General features: G+C 37.2%; 1 protein-coding gene across 10 annotated transcripts in view; it reads left to right on the plus strand.

Moving 5' to 3' along the window:
- Positions 1–18799, plus strand: part of CHL1 (cell adhesion molecule L1 like) — a 199479-nt gene that overhangs the window by 154354 nt on the left and 26326 nt on the right. For all 10 annotated transcript variants that reach the window (XM_039477594.2, XM_039477596.2, XM_074404566.1 and 7 more), the window contains 5 exons: positions 438–578; positions 909–1020; positions 2437–2603; positions 5182–5347; positions 15452–15576. In XM_039477594.2, the coding sequence (XP_039333528.1) occupies positions 438–578; positions 909–1020; positions 2437–2603; positions 5182–5347; positions 15452–15576 (711 nt within the window). The remainder of the gene's footprint in view (positions 1–437; positions 579–908; positions 1021–2436; positions 2604–5181; positions 5348–15451; positions 15577–18799) is intronic.

Genomic DNA, 18799 nt, shown 5'->3' on the forward strand with positions numbered 1-18799 from the left:
AGTGTCGAGGGGAAAACAGCAGCCAGTATTGATGGCTTGGGGGATCATGATGTGTTGACCAGGTGATTTGTGCTGGGCAGCATCAGTATCTAAATTCAGAAGAGTAACAATAGTGTCACTTGATCATAGGTCTTGAATGCCAAACAGATAATCTGGAATAGTACTATGGGTATAGTTATGGAAAGTCTGTGAGCTTTAGATAAGCAGACATTTTGCTGATAAATATTTACCTGAAAGAGGATTGAATATTTAAATGGATCTGGAAAGAGAAGTCCATAGTTGACCTTCAAAAAGCCTAAAGAATTGGCTTCATCGAACTATTAGTCACCATAAACTGGTTTTAAAATATAAATACTGTGTGACACATTTAATAAATGGTATATAAATATTTTACGTCTGTTCTTTATCAAACTGACATTTTCTTTAATCTCTTTCAGATCATCCATTTGCTGGTGATGTTGTCTTCCCCAGGGAAATCAGTTTTACCAACCTACAACCGAATCATACTGGTGTGTACCAGTGCGAAGCCTCAAATGTCCACGGAACTATCCTTGCCAATGCCAATATCAATATTGTGGGTGAGTGTGCCTGGGAGCTGACTTAACCTGCTATTTTCCTAAGGAACATGAACAAGGTCATGTTCAGAAGTACCAGTTGAACTCTTGACACATAATATATGGGGGGAAAAATTCAAAGCACTTTTCACCATACATTTGGGTTTTCAACTTCACACTGCAATTATGCTTTCCAAAATGCATTGAATTGGGATAGTTTTATAATTCAAGACAGACACCATAATATTCAGCTGTTTTCTATTCTTAATAATATGAATAGGACATAGAAAAATTTAGTTTGCACACCTTTCTTCCATGAAAGTTTAAAACTGTATTTATGTTATTTTCAAATAGATGTCCGTCCATTGATACAAACCGAAGATGAAGAAAATTATGCTACAGTAGTTGGCTACAGTGCTTTCTTACATTGCAAGTTCTTTGCTTCACCTGAGGCAATTGTGTCCTGGTAAGCCAGCAGTGCACACGGTATTTTTAAAAGAATGTCATTTGTAGATTTGACCTTGTTTCTTCATCCCTTATTTGACAGGCTGCATTGAGTCTATATTGTTACATGTAACCAGTGCCTCTGAGACATAGGTAACAAACTTACCTCTCAGGAAATTACCTCTTCTGAAAACATTGGCTAGGTTTCTAAAATTTTCTTACACAAAGACATACAGAGAGCCACTTGTGTTCATAAAGAAAAGCAGAGAATTGAAGAGATTACAGAGAATTTTAAAGTTAGAATTGGTTTTTCATTATGGGATACCACAAGGTCATATTTAACTCTATTGTTGTTGTTTTGGCATTATCTAGATAATTGTCTAAGCTTGCACTTAATTCCAAGTACATGCGCTTCAGATTTTTCCAGCATTCATTTTGATCTTCATTTCCATATATTAATTGGTATCATAAGTTCAAATACATTGTCAATATGGATCTACCTTATTAGTTACTTTACTGAAGAAGCTTAGTTAAATAGTTGTTGAATAATGTTGTCACTGCTCTGTAGAGCAGGGTAAGATGAGTGACCCCAGGTCATACATTTATAGGGTCAGATATTGTCTTTGTTTATTTTAAATCATGATACATATTTTGTTCATCATCGGTTTTTTGCATTATTTTGATTTTTGAAAACACTCCATTGAAATATTATTTACCATGCCTACTGTGATGTTTGGTACTCCATTAAAATTTACATCTGAGGCAAGCCTCTGACTTATCTCAGCCTGGTCCCTGTCCTGTGAACCTGCATGGACAGCATCCACAGTTTATCCTTTGTGGTTTTTGTGTGTGTGTGTGTTTTAACTCAAGCAGTAACTTACTGTGAAATGTACAGGGTAAATCAAGCTGTGGCAGCAAATGCTTGGAAATGGATGAATGTGGGAGGAAATAACTCTGGGTTTGATAGGATAAATGTAATCCATGTCCACAGGACAGGCAAGACTCCCTGGCTTATAATATTTCTGAATGACCAATGTTCTCCCAGGACAGCAGGAGGTATGGAAGGTTCATTATCTCTTTCAATTACTAGCTTTCCTGTTTAGTACCCTGGAACAATCATTAACTAAAGAGTTCGCCGTCAATAAACCAGAAAATATTTATTAAGCTCTGAAGACACATGCAAACAGTGCTGTATCTATGAGAAATACAGCAGAAGCAAGGAGCATGGATTTATATTTTCTCTAGCCACAGTCTATTTGGGTAGGTAAGATAGACATTCATGGTCTGTTTTGAGAAAAATATGGAACCCAATGGAACATTTCATAAGATTTGCTAAGCTCTTGAAAAGGAGATTAGCCTGAGTGACATCATCGACTAATATTAAAAAGACTATGCAATTTCGTCCCACCTCAAATGGATGTATGCTTTCTGTTCATAGGCAGAAGGTGGAAGAAGCGAAACCCCTGGAGGGCAGGCGGTATCATATCTACGAAAATGGCACATTGCAGATCAACAGAACCACCGAAGAAGACGCTGGGTCATATTCATGTTGGGTAGAAAATTCTATAGGAAAAACTGCAGTCACAGCCAATTTGGATATTAGAAGTATTTTTATTTCACTGTTACTTTGCATGAATTGTCACATGGGTTTAGTCTGTCTTCATTTGTCCAAATGGAATAATACAATTTAAGTTGGACTACCTGATAAAGTTCTTTGAGCCATTTTTCAAAATTCCTAGATTGAGTTTCATCTAAAAGATCATTGCAAAAATTACAGGGTATGCCAATGATATGTGCACAGCTTCATTCTATTTTAAGAGGAAGCCATGTGCCCTTAGTGACAGATGGCTGTCAATATTTTAAAATTACCTATTAACCATACTACATCATATCTCTGTAACTATGTTTTATTTGAAAAGCCAACTCAAGGTAATGTTACCAGTAATTAAGTTTTTGGGCTAAAAATTTCAGAAACTCATAACTTCATAATGACTGAGGCATGTCAGAATGAGGAGGATTTTTTATCCTCTTCTTGAGTCATAAACAGCTTTGTATTATTCTTTCTCACTTCAGGGCACAGTCCTGGGAGCTGTTAATAGTTTCTTGGGCTTCACTGATATTTTGACTTTAATATTGCTCAAAGAATCCTCAAGAAAACACAAACTACAGAAAGGTCCTGCAGTAATAGTAGGGAGCATTTTTGTTTCTTGTGTCATGTCAATATCCCAGCCTGTTTCTCACTTCCATCTAAATAAGGGAGAGCATGCTTGTTGGCCCATCTGTTTTCACTGATGCCCTTTTTCCTCATACCTGTTCTGCTTATGTATCCACTGACATCTTGACATTTCTTTCCTTCTCTTTTCCCATATACATTCTTCCTTTAATCTTTTTACATCATTTTTTTTCTTCTGTTTTTTGTTACATCCTTTTCTTATTTTTAGTATCTGTCTCTTTCAGTGCCCTAAGTAAATCAATGTGCCAACCGCACAGACTATATTTTTAAAGCCCTCAAATACTCTCCTGCAACATTTACTTATCCCTGGTGTCTTCTACATTTTCAAATGTCATGTACACTTTTCAAGATACCCTCATGAAGTCACTGAAGATGATGATAATTGTTTTTATACTTCAAAAAGTAAACCTATATGAAGGTTAAGTAACTCAGCTAGGTGTAAGGGGCATGAGCCTCGAATCTAAATGCAACTTTGCATTCCTGTTGCCCAACACAGTGCTTGGCCCAAAATGGACCTCGAAATGGCTAGTGGCCAGAGAGATGGATAAGTTTACAACCTTTCAATATGCTGTAGTGTCTATTTCATATGTAAAGAACACATACAAATCTTCATATCAATGAAGAATGAAGAATTAAGGATATTTTTGCATGTACAAAAGGCATGTTGAGAATGGAGTTAAGTGAGAGCCCATGTAGTATAGTGATTGAAAGCCTGAGTTTTAGTCTCAGGCAGATTTGGGTTCAAATCATAGTTCAGCTCGTTACCAGTTAGGAAACTGTGGTCTTATGGTTTAATTTCATTTTAGCCTTGAATTATCTATCTTCTCTGTAAGGTGGGAGTATTAATATTCATGAAGTTGTTATAATTTTAAAATGCCACAATGAATATGCATTACTTAACAGAGTCCTGATAGAGAGGTACTTATTAAACTGTATCTATTATTATTAAACGAATTTTTGGCTTTAAATTTAGAATTAGGAGTAGAATAGAATATCAAATAATTCACTTAAAATTAATTCAATAATAGTCTCTTCAAGTTTTGTGCCTGGGATAACAATTAATTTTATTAACACTTTTTGTTTTTAACCAGTTCCTTGAGAAAAATGTATATAGCAAATATCAGAGTATAATTATGCAATTGGAGGTCAACTCATGCAGTTGGTTTCTGAGAGGTCCCAAAATGCCAAATGTCACCTTAAGAGTATACCTACTTTTGATATAGCCTTAAAGAGTAAGGATTGCATGTTTTGAAACAATCATAATGAAGCAAACATTTTTTAAATCAGCCATATACCAATCTTTGAGTTTGATAATGTTGATAACTAAAAATTTATTTTTGTTTTAAACTATCACTCCCTGTAATTCATTCAACAGGAGATTTAATGATATGTATCAAGTGCCTGTAGTGTACAGGCTCCCTTCTAGGCTCTGAGGATAGCATAGTGTTATAAAACAGGCACCGATTCTACCTTCCCGGGGCTTACCTTCTAGTTCCCCACCTTCTTGTTGATAGTTCATCCATGCATGGGCTTAAACATTTACCCTCAGGTTTCGGAATTAATAATAAACAAGCTAATAGAAAATCAACTGCCTTTCCCTTTTTCTTTACAGTGCTTTGATTACACATGCAGCACTTGAAGGAGAAATTATATTATTTTCAACTTCTAGAGACAATTGTTTGCTCATACTTTGCTTACTCCCTTGCCCAATAAATAATGAGGGAAATGACTATACTATTAATTGATATTTCCACTTAAAATTTGTCAAATGTCCAAGCCTGGATGGAAAGAAAATAACAATGATATATAATGTTAGGAAATTGCAGTGGGACAAACCCTGCATGAGGATTGGGCTGTTATGGTGACAATTTGGTTACTTAAATTGCAGGCACTTAATAACCAAGTAAGCTATGCTTAGTTCTAACTAGTATCTTTGTTTGGTAAAAACAGATGCTACAAAACTTAGAGTTTCTCCTAAGAATCCTCGAATCCCCAAATTGCATATGCTTGAATTACATTGTGAGAGCAAATGTGATGCACATTTGAAACACAGTTTGAAGTTGTCCTGGAGTAAAGATGGAGAAGCCTTTGAAATTAATGGCACAGAAGATGGCAGGTAAGTAAACTATTATATGTCATAATATTTGCTTTGGGTGAACACCTTGCATTTGAAAAACAAAAGTTCTAGGACAGACGTGGTGGCTCACGCTCGTAATCCAGCACTTCGGGAGACTGAGGCCAGTAAATCACTTGAGGTCAGGAGTTCAGGGCTAGCCTAACCAACATGGTGAAACCCCATCTCTACTAAAAATACAAAAATTATCTGGGCGTGGTGGTGCACACCTGTAATCCCAGCTACTCGAGAGGCTGAGGCATGAGAATCGCTTGAACCCAAGAGGCAGAGGTTGCAGTGAGCTGCACTGCACTCCAGCCTGGGAGACACACTCTATCTCAAAATAAATAAATAAATTTTGAAAGTATTCATACTGAAATAAAAACAAAAACGGAGTAATATTTCTGTCTTCAAGTCACTTCACTCTCCTATCATATATTTATCATCTTGTTTTTGCTACTGACTTTTCATGTAACATGTACTATTCTGGTAGTGTGTGAAATGGAAACCCCTCTAAATAACAGAGAAAGAATTGCATGGGCCTGGATTCTTGCAAAAAAAGACTGGAGGAGCTAGGCCTTGAAGAGGCTGCATACTAATCTATTAGGTTCTTGATCACACAGCACTGCAGCAGCAATTCAGGTGTCTGGAAACTGCAGCCGTCTTTATGGCCACCTCACCTTATTGGCACTACTCGTGAGTCCTGCCACTGCCCACTCTCATGTCTGCCAGGACCACTATCTGCTCCCACTGGCCCTGAGAAGATGGCACCCATTTTCCTTCTACTTTCCAATCTGACATGATTTTATTTAACTCACCAGCAAAACCTAAATCAAACTCTGTATAGATATTATAGACAAAATATAAAATAGAACACATAGAGGAAAGTGTGAATGGATGCTTAATAGCCCTAGACAATATTAAGTACATCAAAGAAATAAAGAGTCAGCATTTGCTAAATGTCTACCCTTTTTTGAAAATATGTGAAAGTCAGCTTTGTATCCTTTTGCACCGTTATCAAGTAAGGGTTATAACTTAACCATCTTGGAGCCAAATCTCACCTATTGTTAGTTTTGTAATTTATTGCTCTATAAAAGTAAATCTGAAAGTTTTTAAATAGGATATATGGTGCTTGCATGAGACAGCAACCAGACCTCTGAAGCTCAGTGGCTTAGATTCAAATCTCAGGTCAGGCCAGGCACAGTTGCTCACACCTGTAATCCCTGCACTTTGGGAGGCCAAGGCAGGCAGATTGCCAGAGGTCAGGAATCTGAGGTTAGAAGTTCGAGACTAGCCTGACCAACATGGAGAAACCCCATCTCTACTAAAAATACAAAAAATTAGCTTAGGGTAGTGGCACATGCCTGTAATCCCAGCTACTCGGGAGGCTGAAGCCGGAGAATTGCTTGAACCCGGGAGGTGGAATTTGCAGTAGAGCCGAGATTGTGCTATTGCACTCCAGCCTGGGCAACAAGAGGGAAACTCTATCTCAAAAAAAAAATAGCTCATTCATTTTTTAAATCTTTGACCTTAGACAAGACAAGCCGTTTAACATCTCTGTGCCTTAGTTTTAAATTCCATAACAGTTTGAATTAAAAGTATTAAAAAGGTACCTTCATTATAAGGTTAACAATACTGAGCACTTAGAAAACATTAACATACAGAGCACTTAGAAAAAACTAAGTTCACAGTCCATTTTTACTCTTGTGATTTGTACTACTCATTTCTTCGTTCCTTTTTTTCCTTATGACAATTATTTTTAAATTTTTGTTTTTCTTTATATCTTCTTTAAAAAGATGGGACACATGAGCAGAATGTGCAGGTTTGTCACATAGGTATACGTGCGTCATGGTGGTTTGCTGCCCCTATTTATCTGTCCTCTTAAGTTCCCTCTTCTAAAACCCCCAAACCCTAAAGGCCCCAGTATGTGTTACTCCCCTCTCTGTGTCCATGTGTTCTCATTGTTCATCTCCCACTTATGAGAGAGAACATGAGGTGTTTAGTTTTCTGTTCCTGTGTTAGTTTGCTAAGGATGATGGTTTTTAGCTTCATCCATGTCTCTGCAAAGAACATGATCTCATTCCTTTTTATGACTGCATAGTATTCCATGTTGTATATGTACCACATTTTCTTTATCCAGTATATCACTGATGAGCATTTGGGTCTGTTTCATGTCTTTACTATTGTAAATAGTGCTGCGATAAACATATCTGTGCAAGTGTCTTCATAGGAGAATGTTATATATTCCTTTGGATATATACCCAGTAATGGGATTGCTGGGTCAAATGGTATTTCTGGTTCTAGATCCTTGAGGACTTGCCACATTATCTTCAATGATTGAACTAATTTACATTCCCACCAACAGTGTAAAAGCATTTCTATTCCTCCACAGCCTCGCCAGCATCAATTGTTTCTTGACTTTTTAATAATAGCCATTCTGACTGGCACAAGATGGTATCTCACTGTGGTTTTGATTTGAATTTCTCTGATGATCAGAGATGTTGAGCTTTCTTTCATGTATTTGTTGCCCACATAAATGTCTTCTTTTGAGAAGTGTCTGTTCATAGCCTTTGCCCACTTTTTGATGGGGTTGTTTTATTTTTTCTTGTAAATTTGTTTAAGTTCCTTGTAAATAATGGATATTAGATCTTTGTCAGATAGGTAGATCGTAAAAATTTTCTGTAGGTTGCCTATTTGGTCTGATGATAGTTTCTTTTGCTGTGCAGAAGTTCTTCAGTTTAATTAGATCCCATTTGTCAATTCTGGTTTTTGTCGCAATTGCTTTTGGCATTTTCTTCATGAAATCTCTGCTCATGCCTATGTACTGAACCATACTGCCTAGGTTTTCTTCTAGGGTTTTCGTGGTTCTGGGTTTTATATTTAAGTCTTTAATTCATCTTAATTGTTGTATAAGGTATACGGAAGGTTCCGGTTTCAGTTTTTTGCATATGGATAGCCAGTTTTCATAGCACCATTTGTTGAACAGGAGATCCTCTCCCCATTCCTTGCATTTGTCAGTTTTGTCAAAGATCAGATGGCTGTAGATGTGTAGTATTCTTTTTGAGGTCTCTGTTCTGCTCCATTGGTCTATATGTCTGTTTTGATACCAGTACCATGCTGTATTTGTTACTATAGCCTTGTAGTATAGTTTGATGTCAGGTAGCATGATGCCTCCAGCTTTGTTCTTTTTGCTTAGGATTGTTTTTGTTATATGGGGTCTTCTTTGATTCCATATGAAATTTAAAGTAGGTTTTTCATAATTCTGTGAAGAGTGTCAATGGCAGTTTGATGGGAATAGCATTTAATCTGTAAATCATTTTTGGCAGTATGGCCATTTTCATGGTATTAATTCTTCATATCAATGAGAATGGAGTGTTTTTCCATTTACTTGTGTCCTCTCTTATTTCCTTGAGCAGTGGTTCGTAGTTATACTTAAAGAGGTCTTTTTCATCCCTGTTAGCTGTATTCTGAGGTATTTTATTCTCATTGTAGCAGTTGTGAATGGGAGTTTATTCATGATTTGGCTCTCTGCTGGTCTATTTCTAGTATCAAAAAATGGTTGTGATTTATGCACAATTGATTTTATATCCTGAGACTTTGCTGAAGTTGCTTATCAGTTCAAGGAGTTTTGGGGCTGCAACTATGGGGTTTTCTAAATATAAAATTATGTCATGTGCAAACAGGGACAATTTGACTTCCTCTCTTCCTATTTGAAAACGCTTTATTTTTTTCTCTTGCCACATTGCCCTGGATAGAACTTTCAATACTATGATGAATAGGAGTGCTAAGAGAAGGCGTCCTTGTCTTGTACTGGTTTTCAAAGGGAATGCTTCCAGCTTTTGCCCCTTCAATATGATATTGGCTGTGGGTTTGTCATAAATATCTCTTACTAATTTGATATGTGTTCCATCAATAACTAATTGAGAGTTTTTAACATGAAGGGATGTTAAATTTATCAAAGGCATCTATTGGGATAATTATGTGGTTTTTGTCTTTGGTTCTGTCTATGTGATGGATTACATTTATTGATTTGCATACATTGAACTAGCCATGCATTCCAGAGTTGAAGCCAATTTGATCATAGTGGACAAGTTTCTAGATGTGCTGCCAGATTCAGTTTTCCAGTATTTTATTGAGGATTTTCATATCAATGTTCATTAGGAATATTGGCCTCAGGTTTTCTTCTTTTGTTGCGTCTCTTCCTGGTTTTGGTATCAGGATGATACTGGCTTCATAAAATGAGTTAGGGAGGAGTTCCTTCTTTTCAATTGTTTGGAATAGTTTCAGAAGGAATGGTACCAGCTCCTCTTTGTACTTCTGCTAGAATTTGGCTATGAATCCATCTGGTCCTGGGCTTTATTGGCTGGGAGACTATTAATTGCTGCCTTAATTTCAGAACTTGCTATTGGTCTATTCAGGGATTCAACTTCTTCCTGGTTTAGTATTCAGAGGGTGTGTGTGTCCAGGAATTTATCCATTTCTTCTAGATTTTCTAGTTTATTTGCATAGAGGTGTTTATAGTATTCTTTGATGGTAGTTTATATTCTTGTAGGGTCGGTGGTGATGTCCCCTTTACCATTTTTTTATCATATCTATTTGATTCTTCTCTCTTTTATTCCTCATTAATCTAGTTAGTTGTCTGTTTTATTAATTTTTTCAAAAAAAAAAAAAAGCTCCTGGATTCATTGATTTTTTTTTTTTTTGGAGGGCTTTTCATGTCTCTAACTCCTTCATTTCTGCTCTGATTTTAGTTATTTCTTGTCTTCTGCTAGTTCTTGGATTAGTTTGCTTTGGCCTCTCTGGCTCTTTTAATTGTGGTGTTAGCATGTGGATTTGAGATCTTTCAAGCTTTCTAATGTGGCCATTTCATGCTATAAATTTTCCTCTTAACATTGCTTTTTCTGTGTCCCACAGACTCAGTGTACTTTGTGTTTTTGTTCTCATTGGTTTCAAAAAACTTCTTAATTTCTGCCTTAATTTCATTATTTACCCAGGAGTCATTGAGGAGCAAGCGTGTCAATTTCCATGTAATTGTGTGGTTTTGCATGAGTTTCCTAATCCTGAGTTCTAATTTGATTGAACTGTGGTCTGAGAGACTGTTTGTTATGATATGAGTTCTTTTGCATTTGCTGGGGAATGTTTCACTTCCAATTATGTGGTTGATTTTAGAATAAGTGCCACGTGACCCTGAGAAGAATGTACATTCTGTTGATTTGGGGTGGAGAGTTCTGTAGATGTCTATTAGATACACTTGATCCTGAGCTGAGTTCAAGTCCTGAATATCCTTGTTAATTTTCTGTCTCATTGATCTGTCTAATATTTACAGTGGGGTGTTAAAGTCTCCCACTAGTATTGTGTGGGAGTCTAAGAACTTGTTAGACTCATAAAACATAAGAAATTGTTTTATGAATATGGATGCTTCTGTATGAGGTGCATATATATTTAGAATAGTTAACTCTTCTTGTTGAATTGTTCCCTTTATTCTTTCTTTTTTGATCTTGGTTGGTTTAAAGTTTCTTTTATCAGAGACTAGGATTGCAACCCCTGCTTTGTTTTGCTTTCCATTTGCTTGGTAAATTTTCCTCCCTCTCTTTATTTTGAGACTATGTGTGTCTTTGCATGTGAGATGGGTCTCCTGAATACAGAACATGGATGAGTCTTGACTCCTTATCCAATTTGCCAAACTGTGTCTTTTAATTGCGGCATTTAGCCAATTACATTTAAGGTTAGTATTGTTATGTGTGGATCTGATCCTGTCATCATGATGCTGTTTGGTTATTTTTCTCACTAGTTGATGAAGTTTCTTCATTGTGTCACCGATCTTTATATTTCGGTATGTTTTTGCATGGTTGATACTGGTTTTTCCTTTCCATATTTAGTGCTTTTTTCAGGAGGTTCTTCTCTGAATAGATTATTCTAGTTAGCAACTCCAGTAACCTTTTATCAAGATCTTAGCTTCCTTGTATTGGGTTAGAACATGCAGCTTTAGTGCAGCATAGTTTTTTATTACCCATTCTCTGAAGCCTACGTCTGTCAGTTCATCCACCTCATCCTCTGTCCAGTTCTGCGCCCTTCTGGAGAGATGTGATCATTTGGAGGAGACGCCTTTTGAGTCTTCGGCATTTTTTTTTTTTTTTTTTGGTTGATTCTTTCTCATCTTCTTTGCTTGCTTGTCCTCTCTTGGTATTTGTGTGTGAACCACCTCTATGCAAAGATATTGGTTTCAGCCTTGGTACATAATTTATTCTCTCCCCTCCTTCCTATATATATAAAGGTTTGCAGAAAGGCAGAGTATGTATTACAACCAGTTCTCATTGAAACATGGTATTAATTGTACACATCTAAAGGCTACATTTTGCAATACAGATCTCCAGCCTCAGGTTAGGTCACTGCTGATCTGCCGACTGTTCAGATATGCCTAAATTCTGCCTCTTTTGTTACTGCTGCCTGATTATTCGAGGCCTTCCAAGTGACCTCTGGGCTATAGCCCAGAAGGGAATCAGAGACCCGTGGCTTGTTGGTAATATGACATGGACATTTAGGCTCTGACCCCAGAAGCCCTAAGCAGCCTTTTCATGTGGCTCAGTCTTACAGTTGCCACAGGATACAAGAGCTGACACTGAAGTGAACCTCTGGCTGTCTGAGTGGACTGAGCAAGTGACACAGATGTTCTGCCAATTTCCCTCAACAAGTAGCAGGGATAAGGGACAATAACCTTTGCTCGGAAGAGGCCCCAGGAGCGAGGAAGGCTGGGAGTAACTGCTGCTGGTTGACCCTGACTGCTGCCAAGGGCAGGCATGGAGAGATATAGCAGGGGGTGGAAGTCACAGGTATCTGCTAAATTTCTAGAAGGCCGTATCAGTAAGCTCATGCTTCTTACCTTCTGCTGAGACACCTTCTCCTTATAACTACGCAGAAGACCAGAAGCTTTAACCTAAACGGAGGTTAAATTTCTAATGGAATATATATGGTGAACAATGAGAAGTGAAACTTTATCCTTCTCTTCTCTTCTGTCCCATTTCTTATGTAGGGATGCAATAAGTGCTGGGAACTGCCACTTTGAACCGTTAGACCTAGGATGCTTCATGTTATGTTAGTGCTTCCCATACATGCTTTATCTCTTCAGTACTCACAGCAATGCTATTAGGTAGGTTGAAATGCCCCCAAGGAATTTCCTGTGGATTTTTAACCTGCAGGTGACTATAGACCATAACACTATTGTTATGAAAAATGAAATGGAACATGGATATGAAACGATTTTTAGAATTTATACCATGCTTAACAAAGGTAGTGGGGACACTGCAGGAGAAACCACAGTAGCGTGAAAAATGGGATATATTGAGAACTAGGAGGGAAAGGGAGGAAAGGATATTGAGAATACAGTAGAAGGGTTTTTCCTTGGCACCAAATAAGAGCTGCCTTTTTCCCCCTCCAGAAATAGTGGCAAATGACTGAGGGAGGGGAAAGGTTGAAGATGCAAAGATTATAAGACAGTCATAGTAAAAGTTCTCTTTCTAACAAATTGGAAAGAAGGCAATTTGTTCAAGCAGAGAGGCAGGAGAAATGGGAGTTGGGGACATTAAAACATCAACCATGAGAAATGTGATTAGCAATAAGCCAGAAATGAATGAAATCAGTTTGATTAATATTATTAGTAACACTCTTTGAGCACATACTGCCAGGCTGTACACACTAATCACTTTATGTGCTTTACCTCATTTAATTCTCCTAAAGAGAAAGAAAATATGTTATCCCCATTTTTTAGATAAGATGAATTAGGCTCAATGTTTTGTTCAAGGTTGTACAAATAATAATTGATGAAACTGAGCCACAAACACAGGTCTCCAAAGAGAGAATCATTTTGTCATAGTGTCTTCAGGGAAACACGGATATTACTCAGCTGCACAGGGTAAGACAATAATGGCTGCTCACATGGATTAGGGACTAGCAGACTGGATACTGCCGATGAAGGAGGCGAGTGGCTTTAGGGTGATAGATTTCTCAGGCAAGGTAATAGAGCAGGTGAAGACAAACAGAGGAAAAGATTGGGACATAAAGATGTGAAGATGCTTTGCAGCTTCTTCTAAGAGTTCAGGTGCTATGCAAGTAGAAATGACGGGACTTTTTAAAGCACAATCCAGCTGACCTATAATGTGAGGGAGAAATAATGGATTGTTTTCTTAGACACAGAGAATTTGGAGCTGTCTGTTACTGGAGCACAACATAGAGTGACTCCGCTGAGGCAATAGCTGTCAGATTTGGATGTGTGACAGAATTATCTAGGCTTCCTGTTCAAATGCAACGGGACTTGCCCCATCTCCAGATGTCCTTATTTGGAACCTGGACTCAGGCTGGAGTGTGACTTTTTTTTTTTTTTTTTTTTTTTTAGACGGAGTCTTTCTCTGTCACTCTGGCTGAAGGGCAGTGACCTGATATCAGCTTACTGCAACCTTCACCTCCCGGGTTCAAGCAAGTCTCTGCTTCAGCCACCTAAGTAGCTGGGATTATAGGAGCCTGCCACTATGCCCAGCTGATTTTTGCATTTTCAGTAGAGACGGGGTTTCACCATCTTGGCCAGGTTGATCTTGAACTCCTGACCTCATGATGCACCCGCCTCAGCCTCCCAAAGTGCTGAGATTACAGGTGTGAGCCACCATGCCCAGCCGATATTTTAAATAAATTCCTTAAATATACCATACCTACCACACGTCGAGGACTAGTGAGGCACCCAACCTCGATTAATTTGAGGCACCTAAGGTACATTTGTGAGACTGGAAATAAGGCATAATGCAACTATGACTTGTCAAAAAATTGGTAGCTTGCTTTCTGTCCTGAAGCACCGTATGCAGGGTACAAATCTTGGCAATATTTCAGCTGTTATGGGCTCTCGTGCGGGGCACAAAAGCCCTGTTTCAAGAGGTTATTAAAATGTATTCTTTCATCTAAGAAGATAAATTTTTCAAAAATTGTCAGCATGTGCAGTATTCTAATATTGTATCAAATGGACACCTGACTAGCATGACCTGAGAAGTTAATTCGTGTCAAAGTTTTATCATGTCTAGAATTACAGTGAGATTCTTGACTAACAATGCCAGGTCATATTGGTTGGCAAACTTTCCATTATTGGTGTAAGAAAAAGAGGCTGATTCTGTCTATGATCAAAAGAACTATGTTTTATTTTACTGCAATTTAAAGTGGTTTTCTATAATTCAAAATTTTCAGCATTTTATATGAAATTTACATTAAAAATACTAATTATGTGAGTCTCCTTTCCTCCTCATAAGGATGACACTATTTAAATTATTTCAACTAAATACTAATTACTGTGAATATATTTTAAATTTTATGGAACTTGAAAAACAGTTTAATAGTTTTGTCAACAATACATAGGTACAGGGTGCAAGTTATAATTTATAAAGAAGCATTTTTCTCATAGTAAACCTAATCACAAATTGTTAAAAAAAAAAAAAAAAAAAAAAAAAAAAAGATAAAAAGCAACGTGAAATGATTTGCCAAAAGAAGTACTAGACTGCCATCTACTGTTCAAGTAAGTTATGATTTAATTGCTATCAGATCTTAAATGTGCATTCTACTTGAGAGTGGTGGGGTGGAGAAAAGAAAAACTTGTGAAAAATCGAGATTATCACACTCCATCTCAGGTATTCTGGTTCTGTGAAATGTGGATGGAATTCAGGAATCTACCTTTGTAAGAAGCACTCCAACTGAGCCTACATAGGTGGTTCTCTAAACATACCTTAAGAACTACTCAAATGTATCTTGGCTATTGTAAGGTATGATGCATGCTTTAAACATGCCAGACAACACACGGTTCCATCACTGACCCATGCAAACAGATGGTTAAATTTCATAATAATTTTTTAAGTGTGATTTTGTATATGGCTATGTAGACATTTGTGTATGCTTGAATAATTCTTTATCTCCAGGTTTCAACTGTGGCATTCTCTAATCAAATTTGCACTGCATAAAGTTGTTTTTTCACTCTTACTCAGATTGTTTTCGATGAGGAATGTACATTTTTAAAAGGATTGGGTTTCTATCATTTCTGTTGTTTTCCTTCTCACCATGTACTCACTTTTTTTCTGATAGGATAATTATTGATGGAGCTAATTTGACCATATCTAATATAACTTTAGAGGACCAAGGTATTTACTGCTGTTCAGCTCACACTGATCTGGATAGTGCTGCCGACATAACTCAAGTAACTGTCCTTGGTAAGTGCACCAAACCAATGAGAAATCTGTTCTTTTTTTCATTTCCGATTAAATTATGTTGTTCCTGGCCAATAAAGCTAATGATTCTTTGAGCCCCTGCACAAATATTGTTAGTTTGAAATTTTTGCTTAAAAAGCAACCCAATTTCAAATCCTTTCTCCTCTTTTTATAGAAAAGAAATTAATTAATGCTTAATTTCTCTTCCCTATATGTGTTAATTTGCCAGTAGCAGTGGGAGGTAAGTGATGCTATCAGCAGAAAGAAAAATAAAGCATGCTTGAGTTCCTAACGCTCCTGAGCTACTGTTTCCTGGTGTGCAAAGAAATGGGGCTGAGGAATGGAGGTGGGCTAGACTGGAGGATCTGGGTAGGGTCGAGGGGTGGATGCACAGTGGTCATCTCTAAACGAAAGGCACAGACTGATCTCTCAGGGTTCCAGGAAGGATGGGGAGGAACTTCCAGCATTCTGCGAAGGAATGTCTGATTTTTTTGTTGTTGTTGCTGTTAATGAAAGTACTAATTAGGAAACAACGTGTCTACTTTACTAGTGTAATCAATGCAATTATCTCTGAAATCACCAATGTTTAAAGCTTTTAGACCATCTGCTGGATGTTTTCCAAAAGTTCCCTTCCAGATTCACTCTCTACCAGCAATTTGACCCAGAATGGTTGCCTGTAAGGACAACATCAACAAACCACTTGCCTTCTAGCTATGATTTAGTTCAACAAATGGAGGGCCCTTTGGGGTGCTGTATTGATTCTCCCTACTCTATCCCTGTGGACTGGCTGTGTCCCACTGCCAAAGTCATGGCTTCTGCAGACAGGCTCTCTTTACACCATTCCTTCTGACAGGGTTCTAGCAGCTGCTTCCCACCACAAATATTTCAAGTCTCTCACACCCAACCTATCAAACATCCTGCCACATCTTTTTAAAGATGTTTTATTAAAACGTTTTTGAACTATCCTAATTTTGTGTGAGTTATTCACTAATTTTTCTGTTGGGACCCTAACAGCTACAGATATTTATTCTGTTTCAGTGGGCACCATTTAGTCTTCCCTTTAGTTTGCAGATATTCCTTAAAAGTGTTGGTTTTGCCTACCCTTCTTTATTATATGTCTGCATTAATCACTATTTTAACAGATCTTTGTATTTTTAGCACTTCAGCTGTTGGGCCCACTGTTAGGTTGCGAACGAGGGAGGTGGTGGTACAGACTGAGGGAGAAAATTCAGTCTCTTCCGAGACAGGCTGATACAAAATGGGTCAACAGGCTGCATCTCTTCAAGTGAAGCGAATGGCCACCCTGTCTCAGGTGAAACAAATGGCCATCAGATGGGGTTCTAAAAATAAAAGAGCAGTTCCCACTTGTAGAAGGTATGGATTTGTAGAGTTGTAGAGTTGGCTCAGTAGAATTGTACCTTTAGACAAAATGTTTGGCCATGTATACCTGAGCATTTTCAAGTCTCTGCAAGCAGAAACATTTAATCCTCTAGTGATGGTTCCAACAATAATTCATCAGAAAAGACAGTTGAGCTTCAGATAAACTGGAATTCATCCCAGGCCCAGTGAGTATTGGGGTAAGTGTCAGCCTCCATGCAATTCGTTCCTAAGCATTTTGAGCAATGGATGCCGCTAAAGGGACTTGGTCCCCGTCTGTTTGATGTTCACCTTCTCAATTTCCTTATAAAATTTAAAATTTCATTCTTGCGATTAGGCTGCTATGTTTTTAACTATTAAATTTTTTTAAGTCTACATATGTTTTACCTCCACTTATATATACTGTTTATGTATGCAGTAATCTACCAATGTTTTTAGAATAAAAATAAAATTTAAAGAATATTCTATTTAAAATTTACATTCTTTTTTTTAGACAAACTTCTGATTTACCCAAGCATCTCTCAATAATTGACAATAATAAATGATTCTATAGACACATGTGAGGTTTCTAAAAGACTGTTTTCCCCCCTGGAAAACAATTTTTAAAAGCATATACTTGACCCACTTTAATCAAAAGTTATTTTCAAAAGCCCAGACATATACATGGTTTCAGGATATCTTTTTTTAAAAGGCTAAGTTGCACGTTTATCAATTCCAGCTCCATATGATTCTCAGAGGAGGCAGATCTTAATGTAACATGCAACATGCAGCCTTAGTTTATTTCAGGAAACTTCAGAAATTAGTGGACTCAGTAAACACTGAGGAGAAACCAAAGTTCTCTGAGCTCAGAGATTCTGAAGCCTGTTGAAGAAATAACTTTTTATTTAAGGCTTTAATGTTTGGACACAGTCATGAACCACATTTTTTAAAGCATGTTCTGTTCTGAATTGGAAACAATGGTTTCGATCAAAGTAAATTTCTAACAATTAGCAAATGAATATTCAGGAGGAGCCGTAGATGACGCTTTCCACTTGGAGAAGAAAGAGCCCATTGAAAGGCTACATTAGATAATACCTTCCTTTTCTCTTCTATAAAAAAGATAAACGTCCTTCAATACTTGAGAGAATTCAAACCAAATTTCAAGAGTAAAGGCCGTTAGAGATAAGATTTTTTTTTTTTTTTACTGTTGCTTCATATTTAAAATACCAGAAAATTTCGTTTTCTTTAGTGCTCTAAAATTTGTGATCACTTACTGATTTAATTTTCCAGTTTCCATCACAACATTTAACAATGCCAAATCTCCCTCTCCTAATATAAACTGACTTCCTACTCCTTTTGAGAACTCCAGGTCAAGGGTGTATCAAAGTTGCTATAATGAAAACTCACTGTTATCAATAAGGACAAAAATCCAACACAGTTGCCAAAAAAGAAAGGCAGAGCTCATGTTTGCTCTCTTTTTCTATAACCATAGGACCTAATTTTTACTGCTTTAATATAATAATTATATGCATGGTTGAAGTAATATATTTTTCACTGATTTATTTAGTTATAAAATATATGTGAGGCACTGTGGGCAATGCAAAGCTTAATAAAATATGACCCCTACTCTTAGGGAATGAATCAGGCATATAAACAAATATGAGCTGGACAAATGAAAATGATTCATTTGAGATACAACATGTTTCTCAACTCGAGAATGCCTAATCATCATCCAAGGAACTTGTTTGCAAATGCATAGTCCTGGGCCCACCTTCCTCAGTAAGTCAGAAATAAGGCCTAGTAATCTTCATTGTTATTAGCTACTCTAAAAGAATTCTGATGTCCCTGGTCAAGGATAACACCTTGAAAC

The sequence above is a fragment of the Saimiri boliviensis genome, chromosome 8, assembly GCF_048565385.1.
Source record: "Saimiri boliviensis isolate mSaiBol1 chromosome 8, mSaiBol1.pri, whole genome shotgun sequence".
Lineage (NCBI taxonomy): Eukaryota > Metazoa > Chordata > Mammalia > Primates > Cebidae > Saimiri > Saimiri boliviensis.